At 38.1% G+C, this 14702-nt stretch overlaps 1 protein-coding gene across 1 annotated transcript in view; it reads left to right on the forward strand.

Annotated features, from left to right (window-relative positions):
* Nucleotides 1-414: 414 nt before the first annotated feature.
* Nucleotides 415-14702, forward strand: part of DDR2 (discoidin domain receptor tyrosine kinase 2) — a 226853-nt gene continuing 212565 nt past the window's right edge. The window contains exon 1 of the mRNA XM_074221867.1: nt 415-584. Coding sequence (XP_074077968.1) covers nt 492-584 — 93 coding nt within the window. The 5' untranslated portion in view covers nt 415-491. The remainder of the gene's footprint in view (nt 585-14702) is intronic.

Here is a 14702-nt window from a genome sequence, read left to right on the forward strand (position 1 = left end):
CCTTGGGTCAAGAGAAATAGTCTTTAAACAGAAAACAGTTCTGATTGGTGACTTTCCTGCTTCCCTCTCCCAACCCCCCTTCCTAATTGAAACCAAATGTGCAATATGCTGGATGCTGGGATCTCTGGCCTTGGCCCAGGAATCCTCAGAATGCGAGGTTTCTCTCAAAGGCATCTTGCATTAGCCTGCGGATGGATGTATGCTCACCCCCAGCCTCTTCCATCAGTGAGCAAGGGGACCAGCGGGCTTCGCCACCAACCTCTGCCCGCTGCCCTGGGGGGAGCACATTGGATCAGAACTCCCCACTAGCCCTGGGCTGAAGTGCTTGCTGGCCTCGGACTCCAGTAAGTTCACTTTTTTTTCCCTTCCCCCCTCTCTCTTCTTGGGCTGTTTCAAACCGAAAGTTAAACGAGAGAGAGAGAGAGAGAGAGAGAGAGAGAGAGAGAGAGAGAGAGAGAGAACTCCTGTGTTGTCTCCAACGGAAAGTTTGGATGAGCGAAGGGAGAGAGGACAGGAGGGGAGGGGACCCCAAGTCCTTGGGGCCCTATTGTTGGAGATTTTTCCTCTGGTCTGGATCTCCCGGGGTGAGCAAAGGAAGGGGAACCTTGGGAGAGGACTAGGGAGCAAAAGAGGAAGTTCCAAGGCAGGGTTGAAGCGCCTAGAAAGAGTGGGGGGGTGAAGAGCCGACAGATGGAAGAGCCGGGGGCAGGCTTTGGGGACCCGGAAAGGGAGATGGGGTTCCATGGGGCCAGTTCTTTTCCAGACTGGGTGGGTGGGGCAGCAAGTCTTCTTTAAAGTAAATTCTACCCCCCCCCCCCCCATCCCACCCTCTAAATAGCGGGACAGATAACTTTGCTCGGAGTTTGGAGAATGGATGGGGAGGAGCCAGTCAGATGGGGTGCTAGAGCCATCTTTCTGAAGTTTTATGGGTTTCAGAGACCCTAGAAAGCAGCTCATTCAAGCACCCCCCTCCCACCCTCTCCAGTTTTCCAGAGGAAGAAACTTCTTGTTCTTCTTTCTAGGCGAGAAGACTTTGGTGTCTCTCCCTTTGTGGCTGGCCTCCTCCTTCTCCCCACTGTTTTCTGTTGGGATCTCTGAGTCTTGGCCCAGGTTCAGCAGTCCCATCCAAAGGAAAAGAACATTTTTCCAACTGGCTGCAGTTCCCAGTCAGCTCAGCCATTTGAGAAGAGAGTTCGGCACAGTTCAAGCCAGTAGGGGGTACAGCACCATTTTGCCGACTGTTTGTCTTTCTTACTTTTTCCTCTTTGAATAACATCGAGTAATGATACGGAGGGGCCCATAGAGAGCCTTTTGGCCAATCCCTGCCTTTGCAGATGTGGGACTTGAGGCCCAGAGGGGTGTAGCCACTTGTTTAAGGTCACAGAGTGACATCGCCAGGTTATCACTTGCCCGTCCTCATTCCCAGTTCATTGGCTGGTCCCGTGGTACTGCGTTCATTTCATAGAATTGGCATGGCATGGTGGAGGCACCCAGACGTAGAGTCAAGATGATCTGAGTTCAAATCCTGCCTTGGATATTTATTCTCTGTGTGATCCTGGGAAAGTTGCTTAAGCTTTCTTTGCCCCAACTTAATGATTGTTCCTTATTCTCGAAGAAGACTGTGACATCAGGGAGGTGATGCCATGACAAGCATATGAATTGGATTTGAGTGAGGGGTTGCTGTGTGAAGTCACCAGCCTCACTTTCTCCTCCGGAGTCATCTGGGTCCAGTGGCCGGATGTGAATCAGAGATGGCCCTGGATGTGAGGCAATCAGGTTTAAGTGACTCGCCCAAGGTCACCCAGCTAGTAAATGTCTGAGGCTGCATTCAAACTCCATGTTCCTGATTCCAAGACCAGTGCTCTATCCACTGTGTTATCTTATAAAAGCAGGAGGTTGGACTTGAGGTACTCCAAAGTTCCTTCCAGTTCTGAATCTATGCTCTTGGGGATTGGAACCAGCATGTTAGACTTGGAGTCAGCAAGACCGGGATTAAATCCTGTCTCTGCCCCTTGGGCAAGTCACTTAATTGTCCTCTGCCTCAGTTTCCCCATATTTAAGATGGGGATAATAATACACACCTATAATACCTATCTCTTAGGATTGCAGTGAAACTCAAGGGAAAGGATGAGTGTGAAACCCTTTACAGATTTTAATAAACTATATAAATATTCATTTTTAGATTATTATTGGATATCTAGGCAGATCATACAATTCCATTCTGGAAGGGATCTTGGAGACTGTCTAGCCTCAACCCTTCATTTTACAGATGAGAACACTGAGGTCCACAGTGGGTAATCTGGCTTGCTCTAGGTCAAACAGGTACCAAGTAACAGAACTTTGAACACTCAAACCAGCTCTATCCCACCCTCTGGGTTTTTGTAGTTTTTGTACTTTGAGGGCTTCATAAATTTTCCCCTAACTCAGTGGCTCTGTATATCATGCAGGGTAAGTTAGTTCTTACCAAGAGAAGTCAATCAACAAGGGGTGATTAAGCACCTACTATGTGACAGGTATCATACTAAGCATAGGGAGAAGAAAGATCATTGGAGCAACATAGCTGTTCTCTAGTTGTATGTGGTTGTGAGTTGGTTTTTCTTTTCAATTTTTAGAGTATTGGAAGATATATATATATTCATAAGAATATATGTATACATATATTCATAAGAATATATTCATACATATTCATAAAATATTCATAAGAATATATATTTATAAAAATCCCTCTAATTCCAAATTTTATGAAATTTGGACTTAGAGGACTTTCTTATGAATTTCATACTGTCATACCTTACTTATGTGACATCTTTTATCTTTAGACTTCATTTTCCTCCTTATAAAGTAAGAGCTTGGACTCGATCAACCCTTTTTGAGACATGGATCACTTTAGTAGTTTGGTGAAGCATATGGATGGAAGTCTTAGAATAATTTTTTTTAAAAAAGTCATAATGAAAAGAAATGAAAACTTTCAATTAGAAGTTATTAACAATAAAGGAGTATTTTTTCCCTATCCAAGTTTACAGAGGAAATAGGTCAAGATTGTTCTCTACAATCCCTCTCCATTCTGAATTCTTTGGAATGAAATGGAGCTACTTTTATTAAATTATTGTTGCAAAGCACTGTGCTAAGTGATGGGAATACAAATGGAAAATTGAGAGTTTTTACTCTCTAGGAACTCATGTTCTAATTGGGGTGGGGGGGGAACAATGGTTTTAAGAGGATTTCAGTGAAGAGCAAATGGTCCTTGGGTATACAGATAGGGCAGGTGGCAATGTCTGAGAATCTGCAGGGCACAAGAACTTTCTCCTTCCTCACTTCTCCTTCCCTTCTCCCTTTCTTTTCCTTCTTTTTTCATTCCTTAATGACAGTCTATGCATGTGTATAATAGAAAAAGAATTTCAAAGGGACATAGCAGCAGGGCAGATTAGAAGAGCCAGTCAGTGATCCTAAGAGTCTAGTGATCTTCATTGGGGCTGGATAGAAAAACACTTAAACTGTGGCTTGAAGGAAGCTGGGGATGCTGCAGGGGAAGGTAAGAAAGGTCAATTTGGTGTCCAGTGGTCCAGAGATGGGATCTGACATAGATCATGAGAGCAGGTAATGTGTGCTCATCCCAGAACAATAAGCTAGAGACACATTGCAAAGGGCTCCCAGTGCCAACTGAGGGCTTGCAAAGCAGTTGGGAGCCAATGAATCTAAGTAAGAAGGAAAATCTCAGGGTCCTTATATATACCATATGACTATCAATTTGGAAGCTATGTAGGGTTTGGATTAGAGAGAGATGTTGAATATGGAGAGATCATTTAGCAGGTAATTGCCATAGTCTAGATGAAAGATAATAAAAGACTGGACTAGAGTGGTATTTGTGAGCTTGGAGAGACAGATTTAAGCAGTGTTGTGGAGACAAGGTCCTTCCATGAAAGTCCACTAGTCAGTCAATAAGAATTTATGAAGCATTTCTTATATGCCAGAAGGTGTGATGATACAAAGAAAATCAAATGTTCCCTCCTTCAAAATCACACGTTCTTATGAGGGAGAAAACATGAAAATAATCATGTAATTCCAATATCTCTTCCCTATTCCAGGCAATTTTCTGCTCAATTGTCAAAATAATCCTCCTAAAGTTCAGGTCTGAGCATGTCACTCAGCAGAATAAAAGACAAAATCTTCTATTTGGCTTTTTAAGTCTTTCATAACTTGGTTCCTTCTTCCATTTCCAATCTGTGTATGTTTTACTCCTTTTCATATACTTTGTTATCCAGTGACATTGGCCTCCTGCTCTTTGAATAGGACATGCTATCTCCTGATTCTGAACATTATTACTGGTTCTTCCTTGATACTGGAATGTTCTTCCTCCTCACCTTTAACTCCTGGTTCCTCTGGTCTCCTTCAAATCTTGGCTAAAATCCCATCTTTTGCAAGAAGCCTTTTGGTCTTTCTCAATACTAGCACCTTCTTTCTGAGATTTCTTTCATGTTACTCTATGTGTGTGTGTGTGTGTGTGTGTGTGTGTGTGTGTGTGTGTGTAGGAATGTCATCTATTTATCTGTCTGTCAATATCTATCATTCATCCACCATCCATTCATCCATCCATCCATCCATCTCTACCATCCATCTATTATCCATCTAACTGTCTGTCCCTGTCTAGCTACCTGCTTATCTATCTACCTGTCTATCTATAGATTTACCTTTCTGCTGTCTATTTATCATGCATTCTTGCATGGATGGATCTGTCTATCTGTGGTCTATCTATCATCTAACATTCATCATTCGTCCATTCATCCATCTATCTATCTATGTATCTATTTATCTATGTATCTATCTATCTCTCTGTTATCTACTTCTTATTTGTACCTACTTGCTTGCATGTTGATTCTCTCATCAGAATGTGAATTCTTTTCTTTATATTCCCATTGGTTAGCACAGTTCCTGATAGATAATAATCATTTAACAAATGCTTGTAATTGTTTGATTACAGTATAAATATTAGTAATTATGATAATAATCATAATAACAATAATCTAGATACTCTCATAGACTTGCCTCATAGGCTTGTAGGCTTGTAATAGGAGCAAAAGATTTCAAACTTAGAAGTAGATATCGTCACGCAATTTTATAGATGAGGATTGTTCAATTTATAATGATAGAGCCAAGATTTGAACTTAGGTCCTTTGACCAAACAAATCACTAGTCAAAAGACCAGTCAAAAAATCTGACCCTACAGAATTGAATTCTACTTGTCCTTATCATGGAGTTTGAACCATCATCAATTTTTAAGGTTTTTTTTTTAGCTCTTTTTCTATTAAGAAAAAATGGCTACTTGAAGCAAGGGAATTATTAGGGTTGGGCTATCAGCACTTTGACCAGGGTGCTAAAATTTAGAAGCTGATGACAGCACTTAAACTCAGAAACAACTGAATTTCACTCCTAGTTAGTAGAAATAATGCACTCTTCTTCTTCTTACTTGCCACAACTCAAATGTTTTTCCTCCCCATCTCTTAATCAATCAGTATTCCTGCCCCATCACACAATTGAGTTTTTAAATGAAAGTTGATTTAAGGTAACTTTTCAAACCAATTGGAAATACACAGTTCCTAGGCAATGAAAATGAAAGTAAATACATATCCTAAAATGGATTCACCACAAATACATTCTAATTCATAATGTCATCTCCTGTAAACATTGGCTTCTCTATGACCTTTCACCATTTCCTGAAAGGCATGTTCAGTCAGCTTTTGCTCACTGAGTACTAGTATTTAACTGATATTTGGATGGAAATGTGGTCTTGTTGATGAAGACATTGCTTCTAGTGAAACAGATTGCAACCCATCTAGGACTGGCTAACCTATATGACTCTTGTTTTTGCACTCATTTAAATTATCTATAACAGGTTGGGAGCTTTTCTCTAGTTCTTTTGACATTGTGTGCATATCAAGGAGTACAGAAATCATTCTTTGGGCCTTTTGCTATGATTGCCCCCCCCACTTTTGTTGTTGTGTCTGTCAAGGTCCTTAATAGATAACTATTTTCTGGTATAATTCTCAGTTGACAATGTGTTGTAGTTACTTATGTCCATCATGATGTTGGAGTAGCAAATGGGACATTAGACTTGAAGTCAGGAAGATCTGTTCTGGCATCCTGCTTCAATCTCTAACTAGATAAATGACCTTGGGTAAGTCCCTTATTCTTGGTTTTTGTTTTCCCATCTATAAAGTAAGGGAGTCGGACTGAGCATCCTCAAAGGTCTTTTAAAGCTTTGATCAAATGGATTTAATTCTTTGGAGACTGTGCTATCTCAAGATTCATAATCATAAAGCATCACTGGAAGAATATTGATGTTGCTATTGTTTCTTAAAATATCCCCTGCTCCTTAAAAAAAGGAGAAATACAGAAATGTCAATTCAGAAAAGATGTTGCTTCCCTGAATTGGCATTGTAAAAGCTTGGAAGACTCTTGTGGGAGAAGATAAGGCTTAGAATTCCCTAAGACATCTATAGTTCTTTGAGAACATCTTAGACCCAGTTGGGTAGCTCCTGGACATCTTCCCTAGCATTTCTGAAGAGGGAGAAGTGGGAGGCAGCAATTTTGCTCATTTACTTGCTACTTTAATTGGGTCATTTTACTATGAATACTTAATATTGTATTTAATAATAATAATAATAATAATACTAAGATCTATTAGAGGAAATCCAAAAACTGTTTTAATTTTTATTGATTTTACTGTGTATGTATCAGCTCAGTATCCAAATGTATCTATTCCCCTTTCCCTACCCAGTGAATCCTTATAACAAAGAACAAAAAAGAAAACTGAAAAAAAGAAGCAATTTAGCAAAACTAAAAACACATCCTTGCCCCTAAATTCCTTTGAACTTCAAGACTATGTATCAAGACCTAGTATCTTGATTCTCTTACCCCATACTCTAATTCAGGGTAACCATCCTCCCAAAAAATGATAAAAAGTCTAATATATATGTAAATAGCAAGCAATTGTCCTGGTTTGGCCCAAATATTCTCATTCTCTCTCTCTCTCTCTCTCTCTCTCTCTCTCTCTCTCTCTCTCTCTCTCTCTCTCTCTCTCTCTCTCTCTGTAGAGCTGATTGTTAAACATTTACTAGCAAACCTTTCTTTATATGTATCACATTCCCCAGGACATACATATTCCTTTTCTCTCCCTTGGTATCTTTGGGTTTTTCTGGAATGCATTTCATTTAGGGGTTACTTCTGGGATATTCAACTTTTTATGAGATCATAGATTAAGAGATGAAAGAGTCCTTAGAGGTCTTTTAATCCATTTTACATATGGGGAAACTGAGACTCGGGGAAATGAAGTGACTTTCCCAAGATAAACACAAATCGTAAGAAGTAGAGCTTTATTTCAAACAGAAGCTCTCTGATTCCAAATACAACATTCTTTCCATTGTACCACACTTAATAAACATCTTGCTTCAGTCAGCAGCTTGTCCAGGTGCCTGTGCTTGGATATCCCATCTTTTCTCCAACACTGAACTCTAGAATGATTTGATGATGATGAAGCACCTCAACCTTCCTCAACTAATTTCCTTGGATTTGTATAGATCTCCAAAATTATGATTTAGTTTTGTACTCTTTAGAAATATTTAGACTGGAAATAATTTTACTCTTTTTGAGGCATCTCTTTTGTTGCCCCTCCCTGGGTGTTTCTTCATTCTAATTCCTTTCCTTCTTATTCAAGTGGTTGTCACCTTCCCACACTGCCCCCAAACCCACCTCCAGAATTACATAGAGCTTTTGTAACTATCTCCATCCCAGTTGAACTTCAGATATTTTCTGACTTGAGGACACCTGGAGGGTTCAGTCTTGAAATAAAGTTATTTCTAAAAATGTGAAAGACTTGTTCGGGAAGATAAATTCATGAACTGCTCACAGTTTCAGCCACAGTCTGAGAGCATGAGCTACTCCTGTAACTCCTCACAATTCACCAGCATCCCTGGCAGGAAAGAAATGGAAGGAACAGTCTTGACTTACCTGTCCCTTAGATTGGGTCATCAGGCAACCCTAGGTTACTTTTACCCAAGATTCTTTTTTTTTAATTTTATTTTTATTTAAGGCAATGAGGTTAAGTGACTTGCCAAGGTCACACAGCTAGGTTATTATTAAGTGTCTGAGGTTGGATTTGAACTCAGGTTCTTCTGACTCCAGGGCTGGTGCTCTATCCACTGTGCCACCTAGCTGCCCCTTACCCAAGAGTCTTAGGTTCCTTGATGACTTCAAAGATACCATGATTTTCTTGTCATAGGAGCAGGAAGAAGTCTGGGTATCAGGATGTCTTTGCTAAGAGACATGGTTTGCTTTATTGCCTTTGCTAATCAATGTAGTTTACAACTTGAGAAAGCATTATATATTCTGGAGGACTAGAGGAAGGGATGTCTTCTTAATCCATCTTACTAGTGCTAAGACTGGTCCTTGGTAAAAGATTCGACCAGTGTCACTGTGACTTAGGAAAGCCAAAATAAATTTAAAAAAAAAAAGGTGTACAATTGCAAAATGGTGAGGTATAATGCAATATTCTTTTGCATTACAACAAATTTTGTTGGAATTTAAATGTTTCATGAATTAGAAAATAGATTATTTCAGTACAGATGAGAAGACTCTCATTTCTAGAATTACATTATATTATATATTCTGTAGCATTTACCAGATGGTGTCATATTATTATTTGATGGCAGAGCTTATGTTTTCTTTTATGCTGCATCATACAATGTGGGCTTTTTAAGATTGTAAGCTTCTTGAGGGTAGAAACTGTGTTCCCTTTCATTTTTTGTTTAACAGTACCTTGAACTTTTATTTTTATTTTATTTTAATTTAATTTATTTTTATTTTTTTAGTTTTTGCAAGGCATTGGGGTTAAGTGGCTTGCCCAAGGCCACACAGCTAGATAATTATTAAGTGTCTGAGCCCGGATTTGAACTCAGGTACTCCTGACTCCAGGGCCAGTGCTCTATTCACTGCACCACCTAGCCGCCCCTATACCTTAAACTTAATAGATACCTACTAAATGTTTTTTAAATAGAATTAAATTGAATGGAAACTCCAGGTATCTGTGGACTTTGGCTCTATAATCAGAACTTGCTTGAGTTGAATGATTGAGAAGCATGGTTGTTTACATGCAGTGCAATTCAAGCATCCTTTTTCAATGCTGAAAGTCCTACTACTGCTCTTCTTTAAATATCTTGGAATATTTTTATCTATTTTTTCTTCTCTACCTCTGATTCACTCTATTCTTTCTTCTTCTTTTCTTTGCCCACTCTTCACCACTATCACTTCACTCTTTTCCACTCTTCCTCTCCCTTCTCCCTGATCCCCTCTTTTACTAAGATTCTTTTCCTTCACATTCCAAAATGATCTTTACCTTTAATGAAGTCCCTTAGAACTTACAGTGGTTGGAACTGGGGAAAAGAGCAGAATGGATAAATAGGAAAGGCATTTTTCCCCATTCTCACTTCCTTTTTTCTAACCCAACCTTAGATATTATATATACTCTAAATTGGGTTGTTTTACTAATTTTAACTAAACCTTACTAAAAATATTTATGAGGATTTATGCATAGTAAAACTCTTATTATAACTATTCCTTAGTCCCACCCACTCATCTACTCCCACAATCCCTTGAGAGACCTAGCAAGATGTTTTCATAGTATTAATAATAGTTATGACATAGACTAGTTGACAGGTGACTTCCGTTCAAAGTCTGATTTTTTTTGGACCACCTTCAAACTTTTCCCCAGTGGGTCCTTCCCCCAGCCCAACTCTTTTCTAGATTGAAATGCCTAAGTTTCTCATTATTTCCAAACTAGCACCATCATAATCATTCATCAAGTGATGGATACAGCAGCGTGTTTCCCTGGGATGTTATATGAAGCCAACCAGACAAGTAATTTTTGAAAAGTGAGACTATGAAAAGTGTTTTCCCCCCAGATTTGTATTTACTCCCTCAGATTGGTGTTTAGAACTAGACTAGGTTTTTGCTCTTTGTTTTAATATGAACAACAGCAATGCTAAAAAGCAAAGATAGGTCTTTTGCTCCAAGACCCTCCCAAGCTATGGATGGCAAAAACTAGAGAACATATAAATTGATATAGTGAACTTTGATTACCTATCCAATTTTGCTCTAGGCTCTATGTGGCATGAAAAGATGAATAGAGGACAGTGCTTTATTGTGGATAGAGCATGGGACTTTGGAGATAGGCAGGTGTGTGCTCAATCATGCTTCACGCATCTACTAACCTGAGCAAATGACTTAACTCTTCTCAGTCTCAGTTTCGTTATCAGTAAATAATAATAATAATAATAATAATAATACAAAGGGTAGTTATGTGGCACAATGATTAGCACATTAGGTACAGAGTTTGAATCTGACCTCAATCAGTTACTAAACATGTACAATCTGGGCAAATCCTTTAGCCCTGTTTGCTCCAGTTTCCTCATCTGTAAAATGAACTGGATAAGGAAATGGCAAATTACTCCTATAACTTTGCTAAGAAAACCCCAAATGGAGCCGGACGTGACTAAAACGACTGAACAACAGCAACAGTAATAGTAGAAGGTAGTGAGGATGAAATGAACTGACTTAGGTAAAGCATTTTACACAACTTAAATTGCTAAAGAAATGCTAACTATTATTATTATTATTATTAATAAATGTTATTTATTATTACTAAGACATGATCTTTGTCCTCAGGAAGTTTACAGTCTGGGAAGGAATTCACACTATACAATTGTCAATTTTGCATCAAGATTCTAAAGAGTTCAGAAAAGGGTTGGATGGATGAGAAAAAAAGGTGTTGTCATTCTGCTTGCTAATCATCATTGTCATTCTCCCATAATCAAATGACTTCAGTTTTCAGCATTCCAAAGTATCCCCATCCCCACTTTTGAAAGGCAGCAGGGGAAGAGCCTTTTCACATCCAAGATTTGAGACCATCTGGTCCATTGACAGAATTCAGTTTCTCTCATATAGTTGTTGATTTTTCCATTAACATTGTATATGTTGTTCTTTTGGCTCTGCTAACTTCACCTTGTTGTCATTTTCAGTGTTTTAAATTGTCAGAGCTGAACAGGAGCTTAGAGATGATTGAATTCAACCCTCTCATTTGACAGATGAGGAAACTTGAGGCCTCCTGGAAAGGGGAAGTGGTTTTTCTAAAGTCCACATGTCTAAGCTGGGATTAGAGCAGAGGGCTCATAACTCCCAATTAAGCATTCTTTCTACTACACCAGTCCCCAGTGGATTGATTGAGGATGCATTTAGGACTTCTTTTAAAAAGCTTCGTCTAATTCTGATTTGTGACACTGAAATTTTTCATCTAATTGAGCCTCTTATTCTCCAGGGAAATCTTTTTTAAAGGATATATGTAAAACTCAAAACCTTGCAAAAAAATGATTGGTGAAAACAATTGTTGCATATTGTGAAAAAAAAAATGAAAATATTTTAAAAGGATATTAACAATAACAACAATGAAAATATGTAGTCACACAGGGTTGATGCTAAGACTGAAATTTAGCTCTTTTGTCTTAAAGATCAGGGTTCTTTTTGATATATTTTGCTGCCTTTCACAATATCTTGCAAAGGAGATCTATGCTTGACAACCATCTGGAGTCGAGGCACATCCATGCTTCACTGTCCTGTTCTTTTCCCTAAGATTTGTAAAATTTTGAATAGTAATGAAAGGTACAAGATCAGCTGGCACACAACCTGTCTGCGCCTTTGAAAAGTGCTGGGCAATTCCCCAGCTCAAGGAAGAGAGGCCATAGGGTCACAGGAAAGCTTCCTCTGGCTCCAGCTCCATTGATAGCTACCTGAGTGTTTGTTAATTAATAGGCAAGCATAAAAAGTACGTACTATGTGGTGGATACTGTGATAGGAACTGAGAATCCAAGGATAATCACCTCAAGGACATAGCATTTTAATATCTTTATGCACACAAATATGTTGTATGTATGTATATATATATATATATATTCACAGCAAACACATGTTGTGCATGTAGATAATAATATATAGTTATAGATTTATATATATATAAAACATGCTTCTCAGATAAAATATTAAAATGAAATTTATATGTATGTGTACAAAAAAAGATGAATCATAGAGGAAAAATTCAGGTGAAGGCAAGAACCTCTCGAGAGCTGAATCTTGAAGGAAAATCAGAATTTCAATAACCAAGAATACAAAAATACAAAAGGAGAATATTTGAAGCTTGGGAAGCAGGTTTATATACAAAAGCATGGAGATGGGAGATGGCTTGTGTGAAGAGTAGCAAAAATTCTATTTTGCCTGGTATGAGTGTTTAAAGATGAATAATATAAAATAAGACTGGAAAATAGGAAGAAGCCAAGCTAAAAGCCAAGGAGTAAAAGCCAATAGGAAGACACTGGAATATTTTGGATATATATTGAAGTGACCTGATCAGAAGTTTGATTCAGGAAAAATAATTTTGGCAATTGTGTGGAGGATGAATTGGAGGAGGAAATATTTGAGGCAAGGAGGTTAATTAGTAGTTTGTTGTAACAGTCTAGATAATTGATGATAGAATTAACATGGTGGTAATGTGAGTGAAAAGAATGGGCCATATATGAGAGATATGGTAGAGGTAGAAATGACATGTTTTGAGAATTTATTGGATATATATGGGGTGAGGAAGAATGAGAAGGTGAGGGCCGGCTAAGGTGGCATAGTGGATAAAGCACTGGCCCTGGAGTCAGGAGTACCTGGGTTCAAATCTGGTCTCAGACACTTAATAATTACCTAGCTGTGTGGCCTTGGGCAAGCCACTTAACCCCATTGTCTTGTAAAAAAAAAAAATCTAAAAAAAATGAGAAGGTGAGTATTGTGATAAGGTGCAAGGTGGCAAGGTTAGATATTGGAAGGGAGTATAGGAGGGACTATCAAGCCAGTCCCTCATTGTTCCTCAGACATACCTTGCTCATCTCTGCCTCCATGACTATGCTCATGGTTAACCTTCTCTTCCAGTTTCCCCTCAGCTTGCATGAATCTCATCCTTCCCATTAAGGTCTAATCCATTCATGAGACCTTATTTCACCACTCCAGCTCACACTGACCTCTCCCTTTTCTGAATTCTTCTAGGATTTAGAAGCTTACCTGTTCTTTAAAGGTTTCATGTGTGTAGAGACATCTGGGTGCTTTGGAAAGAACAGTGGCTTGAGGCCAGAAACCTAGGTTCGAGGTTCATTTTGTGCTGCTGACTTTGGGCAAGTCATTCAGCCTTCCAATGTCTTTCAAAAGAGCACCAAGATCTCAAAGTTCCAGGGAAGGGATATATAAGAACTTCAAAGGACCAAGTGGTATTATTTTTTTAAAAATAAATTTTATTTACATCTTTTGTTTTTAATGTCACCTACATTTCTCAATGTATACTTCCTCATCTCAACCTCAGTCATCTCTATTAAAAAGAGTAAAAATAAGGGAAAAAATTGAATAAGCAAAACTAACTAACACAAATAAGGAGATTTACATTATATGGAGCATTCCATAGTATCCTATCCCCACTTTTGAAAGGCAGCAGGGGAAGAGCCTTCTCACATCCAAGATTTGAGACCATCTGGTCCATTGACAGAATTCAGTTTCTCTCATACAGTTGTTGATTTTTCCATTAACATTGTATATGTTGTTCTTTTGGCTCTGCTAACTTCACCTTGTTGTCATTTTCAGTTTTTTGATATGTTTTGCTTTTACACTACAAATATTTATAGATCATTCCCACTTTGTGAGAAGAATCAGATAATAAAGTAAAACTTAATGTAAAACTTGTAATATAGTGACCTCACTGGAAAGGATGGACATGTAACATTTTACAACTGTGGAACCACCTTACCTCTTTCCTAAAAAATTGCCAAATATATTTTTTCTCCCTTCTACTTTCACTTCATTGAAAAAAAAGAAAAGAAAAAAATTTTGGTGATAAATACATGCAATTAAGAAAGTTCATCCCACCATCACTTCTATGTATTCAAAAAAATATCATTTTTATCTCTCTATATCCATGTTCACCTCTCTCTCTATTGATTTCTCCTTCAATCTTGATCTTGATTTTGATTTGTATCTCTATCTCTTCTTCATCCAAGTGGTCAAATCTCTATAAATAGGCAGCTGACAGCCCAGTGGACAGTGTTGGGTCTGGAGTTAGGAAAACATGATTTCAAATCTGATCTCAGATACTTCCTAGCTGTGTGGCCTTTGGCAAGTCACAACCTTTATTTTAGTTTCCTCAACAGTAAAAGATGGGGACAGTCACAGCAACTACCTCCCAGCATTGTTGGAGGGTCAAATGAGAAGCCTTTTGTAAAGTACTTAGCATAGTACATGCCAGAATAGAATAGGTGCTATATAAATGATAATAATGTAATTATATTATTCTGTATTATATCACATGGTATGATTATATTATAATATTATATATAATATAATAGACAGAATGTTTACCACATTCTCCTGGAACCATGAATGGTCATTGTATTGATCTTTGGTTGCTGGATATTTCTAAGAAACTTATTTTTATATTGTTGTTATTATATCAGTTATTCTCTTTGTTCTCATCTTCATCAACTAAAAGTTCTCAGAACTGTTCATTTTTATAATACTGATGTTATATACATTGTTCTTCTGGTTTTATTCACTTCACTTTGCATCAGTTCAGTTAAGCT

This window comes from Macrotis lagotis, chromosome 2, assembly GCF_037893015.1.
Source record: "Macrotis lagotis isolate mMagLag1 chromosome 2, bilby.v1.9.chrom.fasta, whole genome shotgun sequence".
NCBI lineage: Eukaryota > Metazoa > Chordata > Mammalia > Peramelemorphia > Peramelidae > Macrotis > Macrotis lagotis.